This window comes from Tubulanus polymorphus, chromosome 5 (assembly GCF_964204645.1).
Source record: "Tubulanus polymorphus chromosome 5, tnTubPoly1.2, whole genome shotgun sequence".
NCBI lineage: Eukaryota > Metazoa > Nemertea > Palaeonemertea > Tubulaniformes > Tubulanidae > Tubulanus > Tubulanus polymorphus.
The window spans coordinates 1,493,575-1,507,690 of record NC_134029.1 but is presented as its reverse complement, the minus strand read 5'-3'; the positions used below and the strand labels follow the sequence as shown (position 1 = coordinate 1,507,690).

The window sequence follows — 14,116 nt, the reverse complement described above, 5'->3', positions numbered from 1 at the left end:
TATATTATATATATTCTATTGTAAAAAATAAAACATACAAATGTCGAAATATATTCACAGTTTTGTATTAATATCTTTTTATAATTGGCAATATTTTTTTTTCGAACTGAAAGAACGGGATCTTCGACTATTGTTTAGAATGGAATACATCCAAACACGCTTCTCAAGCACTGATTTTAGTAGATGCTTGGAGTAATCATCTTCGACAAGTTGATTACATTGATTATTATTGAAAATATGGTCAAACATGGCCGTGGATCTCGGGGTGGCAGAAATCCATCTCGATGATACGACTCTAAAAATGACGTGCCATGGTGTTTATAGATACGGTGCCATGTAGAAATTGTGGCGATAGTATGGATTCCATCCGCGAGGAACTACGTAAACCTGTACACTGCTGAGACTGAAAGAAGGAAGTTATAGTGAATTATTATTGGTTGTTAATAGATGTTGAGAGAGGGAGGAGAGGAGAGGAGAATGAGAGGGGAGGGGTCGGATGAGATTAAAGATATCGTGATTAATTTTTCAATTTGTGGCGTCGATGTCATCGCTCATGAATCGATTATCTCAGATGAATTGAGTTGATTTTCCGGTGAGTGATTCGATGATTAAAACTACTGCATCATCTCTCACTGAAACTACGTGAATCAGAAGCCATCGCTGATTTACCTTTATATACCGTTTGATAAATGAAGGAGTCATAGATGATTTTTGTGTTTGTCAACAGCCGTAACGTTGTGGTTTCATTTTTAGAAATTCTACCGTTTTGAAATGTGATGTCTTCATTTATCTGCAGTTTACACGAATTGGAGTGTTTTATTCGACTTACTCTTTCATCTTTGAGACGATTGGTGGCAAAAATAGTCAATCAAAGCGTGTTAGGATTGAATCCCGGTTTCATTTCACAGTCTATTGAGTTCCAAACTTTTGAAATTAACTAGCGAGAGCTTCATGCGAACTCAATGGCTCTGGGATCTGAAAATGTTAACGGGAACAGCGGTCTGAAGTCATTTTGTCACCATATCGGCCAACGCTATACAACGCACATACCGTTTTAATAATCTAGTTTCAAAATCCACAAAAATGACAGAACGGCTTGATCCGTCTGGTGTCACCCATCGGCACGAGTTGCGACACTCGTAAAATCCAGACCATCTGTTTGTAGCGAGCGAACAATAGCTTGAAAAATCTAAGCGCAATTCATCGAAAAGTTAGTCTTTTTTTCTGATCCCCGATTCCGATACGATCTAAATCGCCCGCTTTTAGAAGCTTATCAGATAAACCGTCTCGTGGGCGGCAATACTTATGGTATTTTGACATAGATTTCAGGTCACAAGTAAAGGATGACGATAACTACGAAGTATCAGTGGTTGGTTCCCACGTCCATAGTTCAATTAAAAACTTCAGTAGAGAAACTAAGAGAGTAGTGACGTTTAGACTCAATGCTATGAGACATTTTCAAAACTAAGAGAGTAGTGACGTTTAGACTCAATTCTATGAGCCATTTTCAAAACTAAGAGAGCAGTGACGTTTAGACTCAATTCTATGAGCCATTCTCAAAACTAAGAGAGTAGTGACGTTTTGACTACGATTGTGACTTCATTTTCTTCGTATTGTGCGGTTTTCTTCAATTTCATCATTGTCAGAGTCGACGGCGTGACCGATCGATCGATCGTTGGGCAGACGGTTTCGTGGAACCACTGCGTATTTCCTGTAGTTCCGATTTTTCTATTTACAATTAACACAATAGAGTCGCCAGTAATCACAAATAATAGAACGTTTTCGAATGAAATCATTGAATGAAATCGTTGCCGTTTTTTGCCGTCGACGGAAATTATTTCGTTTTTTGCTGGATGACGGTGACACGCGTTGTTGTAGTTGTTATCTTCATACTACAGACAGCGAGTCGCCAGTGCGCGATACGGACTGCGAAACCGTAAGGAAATCTAACGTCCCCACTGGCGCGAATACACTCGTATTATTTACTAACATAAGTAGGTTTTTTGTTAGAGCATTTTGCGTAGATAAGATATACATGAAGGATGGCACGGTAAAATATAGCGAGTCGAGAGTGATAGAGATAGGGCTTATATAGTTTACTGTTATACCGACCGCGTTATGTTAGTAATAACGTGTATTTCGTGTTTACCCTCATTCATCATACCCCCCACACACACACCTGTGGGCCTACCCCACCTCCCACACACCTGTGGGCCTACCCCACCTCCCATACACACCTGTGGGCAGCCTTACACTAGCCCCCACTATTACACGCACCCCTAAAAATGCCAGGAAAATCAGCACCAATTCATTTGAGCGCATACAGTCATAAAACATCAAAATCCCCGGGCTCCATCGAATTTTCCTCGGGGAAAGATCCCTGACGCACTGTCCGCCAATGACACTGGACCATGCATCAGTCCACTCCTGGATCCGCCCCTCAGTTCATCAATTAGTTTTGGATCACTGGAAAAACGACTGGAATTCGAAAATGAAACTAAGCTGTGGAAATAGATCCTGAACTGCATTCTGACCTCTGTTGATTGATAACTTTCTAACTTAGATAAAAACAACTTTTTACTGATAATGATTCGAATTATTTCATTTATTCAATTCTTTATATATCGTTTAGATTTTCGTATTTTAATATTTTGCACAGGATATTGAATAATTAAATATAGAATATTTTCTAATTAACGGATTCTATATACACTGTATCTCAGTCTCTCCTCGACTGAATACATTTAAATTAAGTCGAATAAATGCTGTATTTTTTCTATGTTCAGAGCAGGAAAGATAGGTTTCAAAGGTAAAGATAAAACATTTAACATGGATTTATTGTACAATGTCATGGAATGTAATTCTGTACATCTATTAGTTACACCTTTCGCTGCAAGGTGACAGCACGTTTCAGAGATATGCCCACAGCGTAATTGCAAGGATTCACACAGATGGCAGGATGTTGCACTCAAAACCTACGGTCGTTTCTTTCGATGTGAGGCGACGTTTCATCCTCCTTCGGCGGGGATTCGAACCTGATGGCATCGAGACTCGTTGAGTGTAGCGACGCCTCCGGTTCGAATCCTAGTCGGGAGAGGGATAGTGACGTTCATTCATTGATTTCTGCTGGCAATCGATGTTTCGCATCCTCGCTTACCAGAGGCTGGTTACATCCACCGAAGCTCGCGCCAATTTGTGTATAAACCGAGCTCCTATAAGCGGGGGAGGCTTAAGACTCGTCCAATTAATTTTTGAGTAAACAAAGTTTATCATCTGAACAATCTAGAAAGTCATCTTCACCGTCTGACGGCGAATCAGACGTCACTGGAATATCGTGAATATCCCCGGCGGTAACATTTCTAATCGAATCCGACTCGATTTCAATCGGTTTTACGTCATTAATTACCGTCGCTTTCTCACTCGTCGAAACGTCAGATAAACTCGAAACCGATGACGGACTGAATTCGTTACTATCCCGTAACGATAACGGGCCCTCGTAACCTCGAATACGCGCGCGGGCATCCTCGAAAATATCATCATTCAAAACGTCCTCGTAATTAGAGCCGCTCTGTTCGGAAGATGTCGACAAGTGCACGGCCGCCGGATTCACGTCAGAAACTGCTGAAGTCAATTCAGAAAATGTCTCATTATTCCCGTTCACATCTTTGAATATCGAATCACAGTTATTGCATTTTTCAGCGACGGCTTCCAGAATCTCTTCCAACAAACCCCTGACGATATCATCAGCGCCACCATCGTCGCTCGAGACAACGGCCTCTTCTTCCGAATTAACGATATCGAAAAGATCGAACATGATTTCGGTGTCTGGTTTCGGCTTAAACATACTCTCGTAATCGTCCAGAATAGCTTTACTCGCTAGAATAATAGCGCTGATAGTGGTAGGAGACAGTTGATCCTGACCTCCATCAACGTCACTCTGTTCACCCTCCTCTACTAGTATTTCATTTGTCTCTAGTTTTTGTAACAAATCCTCCATCACATCAACGATTTCCTGTTCTACTTCAATACGTATTTCACCAGTTCGTATTAACTTTTGTAGCCTATCCTCTATCAACACGGATAGGATTCTGAAAAGTATAGAAACGACACGATAAAGAAACGCCATACTCTAATATAGCAGCACCAGACCATCGTGTTATAGGGGTCTATTTAGTAGTCGACCAAATGATCTCATAAAGTTTCATTAGTATTGCGTTATTGCGATGATTAATGGCGCCTCAGACCGCTGTCGTTCTGTAAAACAGCCCCTCCCAAAATTCTTAATCTATTATATATTAGTGTCGCAAACCCAGGAACGAAACGTATGGCTTTCAAACACTATATACATTGATATCCCCGATTAAATGAGTAACATGTAGTACTTGTAGGGTTAACTTGATTCTATTAGAAATCACAGGCTTTCACTACTAGTGCAGTAGCTTCATAAGGTAAATAATTGACCTGAAATTTACCAGATCAAGCTAACGATTTCATGTTATTCAAAAGCGACTCTCCGTTACAACTCTTAGATAATTCTAATATTTCCAAATTTCTAATAAAACCTACTTGATTAACTTGTCGTTGTGCTCGGACGTTTCTTGCATATCGATTTGACGTTTCGTTAATAAATTCGGTGCGAAACAGATCGCTACGTTTCTCGGTCCCATCGAATTCTTCTCGATCTTCGAACAAACTCTGTCAAATGAAATGAATAATTCGTCAAGAATATGTGCTTAGAATGACATTGTGAACACCATGATAAGCATCGCATAAGTCCCTTTTGTAACGAGGATATTCAACCCTAAGATAGAAAGTCAGGCTCCAAAAGAGGTCGTTGACATTATGAATGATACGATGTTTCGACTTTATAGCAATAGTCATCATAAGGAATTCATACTTATTCATCTTCAGGAATCCCGATGAAGATGATAGTCGAAACGGCGAATTAACTTCTAGCCCAAGGAAACTTTTCGAATTCTTTATTCTTCCTTAGTCGAGATTTCATGTTACGGATATTCAACTTACTTCGCTAAATGAGTCAAAAGATGGTCGAGAATTTTTCGATTCGTTTCTGGCAATTTGTTCATCACAATTGTAAGGCATAAAGCCTGCTGATCGGACTCAGCCTCGGCCGTCGTGATGAACTCGTCGTACAGATCGTCTGTCAACAGCGTTTCCGGTAAATCGTGAAGGAAAGATTTCAGAATCGAAGTGAGAACCGTCACTGAATATTCATCGTATTCTACAGTCGAAAAATCTACAAACAAAAATGATTATCGCTTTGATGCTTGGTTCTTGTCCGTTGCACCACGAGCCCGTGAACTCTGAGCTCGGTTGCATGACTTAAGGAGTCAAATGTTACGTAGTCTTAAATTCGAAGACTGGTCTTAAATTGTTAGATTCGTTATAGAACCACAATATAAGGCTTAAGTAAGTCTTAAATCTAAGCATTGGCTGTCCTGCAAATGACCCATGAACCTAGATCCACAGCAATTGAGATTGGAAACATAGAACCTGTGTAACTGAGTCCTAGTTTGAAGAAAGACCTCATGATTAACGCATTGAAACACGCACCTTCTTCAATAAGAGCCCTCAGTTTTTTCACGACGGGCATAGCGCCCCCTATACGGTAGATACCGTGACTTTCTAACCCTTCTGTACTGTTTTCAATAGCGTCGATCAGTTTGATGAATACACCGTATACATCTCCACACTGTTCTATCTGATCACATAACCGCGCGCCAAATATTTTCTGTAATAATAGAATGAAGAGAACGTAGCGTTAATATCTTTTGGATTATCGCATTCCTGAAATGTTGTCAATCCGAGTCATTATTACATGAGATCCAGTTCCACAGTGTGAGCTAGAGTCAACTGTGAACTTATTATCCAATTCCAGTTACAATCAACTAACTATTGAGCGGAAATTTGTACATTTTCGTTGATTTAACTCTCAGTAAAATCTTAACTCACAGCTGTGGAACTGGATTCTGAACTGCGGAACTGGATTCTGAACTGTGGAACTGTATCCCACGTGGTTGTAAAGGCCGAACACTTACCCCTGGTTTCGTTTCAGTTGGGGAATACGAATTGAAAGTTTGTTTAGGCAATTGACCAGAGTGCTCTGAAAAATCAAATGCGATCAAAGTTAATCAGGTTAAAATAATTCATATCATATCAGACAAAATGTCAATCAAATTTGTAACTAACTGATCGATGTCAACAGTTAACTTCGACGTACTTCGACGTATAGATTTGTTCCACCATTCCTGAGTTTTAAACTGCATCAGCCGCGTGTTTGAGAACAGTAATCTCTTACTCTTTTTACGTTTCAGTCCGCTGTGATGATGTCCTTCGTTTCCACTTTCAGCTTCGTCGATATCGTCCAAACTTTCTAAACTTTGATCGGGCGTCTTCGGTTCTTCGTCCAGTGCGGAGCTGGTCGCCTGTTGAACAAAGGAAATTCAAAGAAATCTTAAAGGCAGGTTTTGATTGGTCTCTAGCGATTCTGGAATTCTCTTCTGATTTTGACCAGAATACGCTTTAAACCTATAAACCCGATAGAAGCGGCCGGTAGAGAGTTTGTGATCCGGAATTGATATTCCTAAACCAGAATAAAAGTTAAAGGGTAAGGTTTAAGGTTGGGGGACATTGCATGAATACGAAAACAGTACCGAGGCTCCCAGTCGCAAACACCATATAAACACAGGCCCTGAACTCATCATGATTGTCGTGTAACAAATTCGGGTCCGACGTCGTTCAAAATCGAGATTTAAGTCTAAATCTAAAGACTGAGTTGAATTCTATTTTTAAATCAAGTCTCTTAACTAGGTATTGCCACGATATGTACGTACCTCATCCTCGTAAACATCTGACATTTCAAATATAATTCCTACGCGTATTTGAATCTATGCAGTTTTGTCACAGCTATATCTATCTACGTCGGTGGTAATATATGGTTATCTCGTTTATAGAGATGCGTTTTTATATTCCGGGTTGAATATAATTTGTTGTATAATATGTGGGTAAATAAATGCATTTCGCATTACGACATAAAAATGACCCACGTTCAACCCTGATCTGAAAGACTCCAGCGATAAATCATACCCGAATCATCAGAATTTACTCGCTCTGAATGCAAATTCTGAGATGAAAGTTCTCATTGTCAATGTCAGTTTTGTTTTTCGGGAGCAAAGGGTTTAAATAAATATATATCTGTTCAACCAAAACAATATTATTGTATTTTGTATATTGTATTTTGACGTTGTCTCTGACAGTGGACTTCGCAGTTTACGCTCACGGTGTTTTCTTGAGTCGTGCCAGTGTTGCATTGTTCTTAAGCGAACTTTTTCCAAACGGAAGCGAATGACATTTCAATCTCCGGAGATTGAAAGGTGCGGTGGAGAGAGGTGTGGATAATGGGGGGACGGACGGAGGGGAGAGGAAGGGAGGAGAGAAAGTTGGAGATGATGGAGAGAGAAGAGCAAGTGTCCAAATAAATATAGTACGTCGTTTCATTGTAAATGAATAAGTTTCTCTATAGTCAGTTGTTTGATAGACTTACTAGGTCTAGCAGATTGCTGGTAGATGCACTGTATACTTTAGTGATTGTAATATCAGGAGGAGGCTCCTGTTGTAAAGGAGCCACGACCCTCCTCGCTCCTATTCGGGAGCTGATCTTACGTCGTCTCTGTAAAGTAACAAATAAACATTAACATCCTTATCTTTCTAATTGAAACAAAGACGAATTTCTAGAATTTAGCATTAGGTGACCGTGTATATCGGTCTACGGTAAGGGTTTATAGAAACTAACTTGTAAATGTTGACGGTTTGGTAATTCGTCGTCATTGTCTGCAACACCTCGAAACAGATCAGTAACACTCTGCGACCGCTCCCTGTTATATTCAAACATTGACAAAAATTAGTTTTCACCGCAGGGGCGAGAAATCGACTTTCAAATCTACAGGTTTTTTAGGAGACTTACTTGCGTCGTTTGATGATTGGTCTCGGTACGTCATCCGTAAACAAAAATTTCACTTTCTCTGGGTTGATTTTAGGTGCCGATGTGTCCAGTTCGTTGACGGGACTGCTCCGAGCATCGGGGACGAATACATCACTCTGACAACTCCTAGGATTGACAAGTATAGAATTGTTTAGTTGTTTATCAATAGTTATCGACCCACGAGTCTTGTGACCAACATTTTCTAAGATATAAATGCGATATTAGGCTGGCGACCGCTTGCAGCTGGTCGTATGCAAAAAATAGAGTCAAGAAAAAGTTTCCTTGAGCTAGAGTTCAGTCAACTTTTCATTTCATTCTTAGTGCTAGATTCTAGTTACAGATTTGGAGCAGATTTTGGAAATGAATTCTTTGTGTACCCGTTGAAAGAGCTGTACGTTTGGGAACGTACCCGGCCTATCTGAATCTATACTTACTCGTAAGACTCGTGTGTTTTGATACTGTCTCGATCCTGGTCGTCCACTGATGAATAGGTTGACGACGAGTTATCGGTCGTCGCGGCGACTGGATCCGAGAATTTCGTACCGACTGTACTACGACGCATCGTCACCATTGCACTATCCTAGAAATTCATAATATTCATAGACATTTTATGATATTCATTAGAATCGAAAAACACTCATTTCAATCTGTACAAATATTTCGAACTAACAGAGAATGATAAATAATTAGTTATATTTTCCTCATTAGAATTGATTCTGCTACGTCTGAATTTTCGTTCCATACTTTTTGAATCAGTCAATCCGCTCTCCGTCGGGAACGATTCGACCTTGACCCTTTCACTGATAATCTCATCAGAGATCGTGTGTCGAAGTGTCAGATACTGACTAAAAAAAATGTCAACTTGGCGGATGGAATTTCGTCGAATTTCGAGATTAAAATAATAGGATTGAACTACGAGGATGAATTCGACTCAGTTCCAGGCGTGATATTTTCGAGGGGTGCTCGCACTTCAGACTGTCATAAAAAAGCTCATCGTTTTAAGTATTTCTCCACATCGGGATTCGGTTCCACGGTTGTGAGATATGATTTGACTCTGAGTGAAAATTAAGTGATTTTATTTCAACTATTAACTCGATTAACTAAAACAGCGGAACAGGACCCCAACGATGGTCTTAAGGTCATCATTTATCTCACTTCAGTAAAGGTAGAAAACAGGTAGTTCTTTTTAGTTAACCTTAACTTTAATAACAAGCTTTATAGTAACTAGTGCATTGTAGCTTCATCGTGTAAATGATGTAGCTTCGTCACTTTACCGGATGAAGCTACAATGCACTAGCAGCGAAAGCTCTTCTTACCAAAAATAAAATCAAGTTAACCTTCACAGTACGACCTGTTTTCACGTGTAATGATTTGACACCGGGTTGATTAAAACAGCTCCTCGAATAATTCCTCTCAGTTCTATCACTGATTACTTACATTCACGTCATCATTCTCGTCGTGGTTTGCGGTTGAGTTGTTCTGGTTTTGATATTTAACGCTGCGGCGATTTTTTACAGCATCTGTGGCTCCACGAAGCAATCTACAGACGAGAGGCCGAATACACAATAAATGAATCATTTTACAACGCCTTAAATAACGAACCTTCCTTCGCGTAGGAAAACAACATTAAATTGCGATTATTTCTATAGAAATATGCGCGCGGATTCGCTCTGATCGATGATTCATTATTTGATAGTAAAACATATCGAATCTACGAATCGATTTTATGGGATTTTATTTCATTAAATCTCGTTTGTGAATTCTTGTTCGTTTTTGATTTACCTCTCGTCGGAAACGCTACCGGTCGGAAAAATATCGGAGTTATCTTCGGAATGCGGGCTTCGTCGGGTGTAGTGCGTGAAGATCTTCTTACTCGCTTCTTTCATCCGTAACTTTTCCGATTCCGTCGAAGAATCGTCTTCGTCGTTGAATTCGTCATCGACGTAAATCATTTCACCGTTCTGCAAATTGAAATTAAAGACGAATCGAGCTGTAATAAACTTTCGGTAGTGAGTTAAAAGATTTGTAAAACCAGAAAAACAATCACAACGATTAATAACTTAATCGTTGAATAATCCAAAATTTGATATTACGATCGAATTTCGCTGAATTCAAAATTCCCCGTTCCTCATCAGGTCTAATATATAAACGCTATAGTACGTATAACGAGCTATGTAATATTAATAATCAAATCTCAATCAAAACAAGAACAAACTGGAAACAAACATTAAGACAAACAAACAGCGAGTACTTGTGAAAATACGACACCTATTAAGTATCTATCCATTGTTTGGGTGTGAGTATCTGACACCATTAGTAATTAAGACAACGACACTAATTAGATAGGACTCGATCTCACGTGTTCGGGACAATTTTCGGGACAGCAGCGTGTTCGATTTCTGTTGTAAAATCACGGCAAAAACTAACAACAAAGGAATTCTCTAAATTCACCGAGGATCATAAAGTACGCATTAAGCAGTACAAAAACTGCTACGCAGTTCGTTCGTATATATCGACTATCTATCTATGTACAATGATATTATATAAAGATAAGCGTTACACAAAACATTGTGGACAGTTTTTTTTATCGTGATTTATGGTATAGACTTAAAGCGATTTTACAGACAGCGCGAGGTCGGGGAATCGGCGTATGACAGATTTCAGATATTAGTCAGGTTTTAATCACCCAACAGAAAAGTAGACACTGCTAAAATTCAATTTCAATATCAATGTATATGAACATGAATATTGGATCTATTTACTGTTTTTCATAGCGATAGCGCAACTACTCATATGACATTCATAATGTTAGTAATTATAAAACAATGATACACAACATTTCAACGTTACCCGTCAGCAAGAAACCGCTACTTTTCGAAGATGTTTCCCTGTTCTTATGATCATATTGTGTGAGCTAATGCTCAATAGATCTGTGAATTTGAATAGGGAGGGATTCGACCTGAAATATTCTTTGAGTAAACGCGTTTCTTGTCGAGACGTATCGCGTACAGCGAGTATTATAGGATTCATCCTCGATGTCTATCGTAAATTCTATGGTTTAATAGTTGTATTCACAATGATAATGTATTATGTTATTGATACAGTAAAATCAGATAATGTCGCTTAGAAAGAATACGCCTCCCTCCATTCTGGGATAAAATCAGGCGAGGTATCTAAACTAACCGACACTTACCTTAAACACAGAGCGTCCTCCTGTAGAACTTAGCGACGACGGTGTTTTTAGTTTCTCTCGGCGTATGTATTTCCTAACAGCTCGCTGTATCGTGATAGCATTTCGTTCGGTCAATTCTAATAACGCTTTATCGAGGTATAGTTTGTCATCGTCGCTTATCGCTATGACCTGGGAACACGAATGACACGACCGTCGTCGTCGACGTATTAGTAAACCATAAATAATACAATGACGTCGTCGAAATAATAGCAAAGTTTAACCTATTTAAGAGTACGATTAATTACGTCTAAATTAACTATTCATTGTTTAACTAATTACGATCGATGTGTTAACCGTTTCACTATCAGTAAAGCAATAGGTTACATTTTATATACTATAGGTCTAACACTGATACTGTATATAGTATTCGGTATAAGTATTTGTAAGTGATTGACATTCTTTCATTTGATCAACAAGAATTCATTTCGCAATGTCTAGAAATTCATCCGGAAACAATGCGTGATAGAAGAAGATAGCGTTCAGCAGAACACAATTCCACAGTCGTCGATTGACTCTGCCCATTCAGAATTAGTTCGTTTCGTTCGTTTTTTTATATAGTTTTCGCGTCATTAGGATTCTGGTTCCCCCAAGATTTTTTTTTTTTTTATGAGACTGATGTCAAGAACGCCTGAACGCAAGCCAGAACGCCTGCGGGCACAGTGTAAGCAGACTGGGGACACTGAGAGCTACTGCTTCTTTTCGATGTGTTACTTTATTTAACCCTACAGTCAAAATCTGTGAACAGAGAACTGTGGAACTGGGCCTCAGAATTTTCACAATTTCTAAACGGAACCTCATGCGTATGAGCAGATATAAACTAGTACCGATGAGTTCAGTATATCATCCACGATTAGTTACCTCACGATTAGTTACGATCGGAATGATGTTTCCAACATGAGAACACAACTCCTCGGGTGAACTTCTATAACGACGCCGCGCCGGTAAAAGTAATCCGTATTTCTCAATGAATTCCTGCGGTTTGAAAAACGAACACGTATATATATTTATATATATTTCATATTATGAAGAGCGCTCGAATATAGGACGATTTGTAAAGGGCAAACACATATCCGTAAATATACACTTATGTCAAACTCTTATGACGTTTTTTTATTGGTAGCCACGTAGTTCGTGGCGGGTTGGAGTTCTCCAAGGTCGCGCCGTCACAAAGAGATGATTGTTTTGGGAATAGTTCACTATGTTGGGTTTTCCTCCCGCACGTGACAAACTATGCAAACATCATTTTAATGATTTCAAAAGTCCCGACCACATATTCTATATATAAACCCACGGCTTTCCCGTCCACTTTCACTTTTATCTACGGACGAATACAATTACCAGGTCGCCAGCTGTCATTTAACTCATTTACGTTAATTGATTATTTACTTAAAAAATTCAATTTTCGACTTCGTACATACAGCTTATATTCACATACATAAAGAGTCCTTCGTATTTGTGTCTCATAGATACAAAATAATTAGATAATTGTATATGTTTGGTTCATTGATCGGCAGCTGATTTCTTAAGTTATGTATGTATCAGGAATTTTTTGGAATGCAATGTGCGTATATAGGAAAGATATTCATATACCGTCAACACGGATAACATGACATATCGGTGGTCATGAGAGTAGTAAAATATGTTTGCCATAATATTTATCGAGAGGTGTTATTTAAAGCAGTAAAACAGAACTGGGGCCCGAAATCCGTGATTAAAATCTGATATATTTCTTTTGAATGAGATTATAAGCCCTCTTCGCGCAATCTTTCACCTAAATTCGAGATAAATAAAAAGTCAGCCTCAAGAGTTGTTAACTACCAAACTACCAAAAAACCTTCAATAATTACCTGAATTGTAGGCCTTAATGCATCACCAGGCCTTTAATCACGGACTTTCGCTTTGGAGTCCATGTTGTAAACATGGCCCCTCACTTGTCCAAGTTTGTACCGACGATGTACTGGCAGAATATAAGCATCAGGGGTCCGTTTCCAAAGGATGACTTAAGCTTCGTTAAAGTTACATTATATGGGTTATCATGACTTGATTCTTTAAACCGTCTTTGTGAAACGGCCCCTGGCCACAACGGATCTGAATGATGGTACTATAGTATATACGGTCGTTTCAGCACTGTATATATATATACATATATCAGATCTCTATCTCCCACCTCCCTTAAAATGCAAACCTTAGGTTTCCAACTGTGAGTTTTGTCGCTTTCGAAATCAGTCTCTTCATCTTCAGCGTCGCATTGTTCGTGATTCGTGTTTGGTAAAGCCATGTCACACATTGCATTAACACACGACGACGTCCGTCGTAGCAGTTTGTAAATAGAAAACTCCTATATCGTTATATACAGAATATATATATATATATATCCTTACACTCAGTACTTACAGTACGCGTGTGTGTGTGTGTGAGTGAGTGTAGCTACTACAATCAAACTGTTGACAATAAATGTGTGTGTGCGAAAAATTAGAACACAGACCTGTTTTTCGAGAACGCACGTTGATTAAATACCTTATACAAAAATCGGCGGGAAAATCCCGACTTTTAAGAGAGATGAATACTTATATCCGGCTCGGCATCACAAGGCATCGCTAGTTAAGAACTAGATAAATGAATTCAGGTTCCTCGATTCGGTCGCATTCAGTTCGAGTGGCGAAATCCTCGAATATAAAAATGGAATTATTCTGAGTGGACCTGTTGAATCCCCCTAAAAAATCCGTTCTTGTTGCTTTATTTATGGTGAATGCCTGCGAGGGAAATGTATGCGGTAACATTTCCGTTTGACCACACTTTTTGTGTGTAGTCTTATATACATTTCAGTCTCTGCAGATTTTTTTTTTATTCATTTGCACTTAGCCTAAATGAAACATTTATAG

The 14,116-nt window shown here is 39.1% G+C and overlaps 1 protein-coding gene across 5 annotated transcripts; it reads right to left on the bottom strand.

Moving 5' to 3' along the window:
* Nucleotides 1-2,600: 2,600 nt before the first annotated feature.
* Nucleotides 2,601-13,656, bottom strand: LOC141905787 (uncharacterized). 5 transcript variants are annotated; one of them, XM_074794815.1, is made up of 15 exons: nucleotides 13,420-13,656; nucleotides 12,093-12,206; nucleotides 11,196-11,363; nucleotides 9,785-9,963; nucleotides 9,440-9,542; nucleotides 8,437-8,582; nucleotides 7,985-8,128; nucleotides 7,814-7,895; nucleotides 7,565-7,690; nucleotides 6,242-6,446; nucleotides 6,060-6,124; nucleotides 5,575-5,752; nucleotides 5,026-5,257; nucleotides 4,567-4,695; nucleotides 2,601-4,088 (listed from the first exon to the last, which is right to left on the bottom strand). In XM_074794815.1, exons 1-15 carry the CDS (start codon nucleotides 13,519-13,521, stop codon nucleotides 3,245-3,247), a joined length of 2,817 nt encoding a protein of 938 aa, XP_074650916.1. In that variant the 5' UTR covers nucleotides 13,522-13,656; the 3' UTR covers nucleotides 2,601-3,244. The 5 variants fall into 5 exon arrangements, with proteins under 5 accessions (XP_074650916.1, XP_074650917.1, XP_074650918.1 ...); XM_074794816.1 differs by lacking the exon at nucleotides 7,565-7,690; XM_074794817.1 differs by lacking the exon at nucleotides 11,196-11,363.
* Nucleotides 13,657-14,116: the final 460 nt, after the last annotated feature.

What these genes read in the sequence shown, in the direction of transcription:
- LOC141905787 (XM_074794815.1), bottom strand. Translation starts at nt 13,521, where the DNA reads ATGTGTGACATGGCTTTACCAAACACGAATCACGAACAATGCGACGCT. An exon ending in CCAGCAATCTGCTAGACCTA is followed by an intron (nt 6,447 to 7,564) that starts GTAAGTCTATCA and finishes TTTGTTCAACAG; the next exon opens with GCGACCAGCTCCGCACTGGA. An exon ending in GAACAAATCTATACGTCGAA is followed by an intron (nt 6,125 to 6,241) that starts GTACGTCGAAGT and finishes TTGATTTTTCAG; the next exon opens with AGCACTCTGGTCAATTGCCT.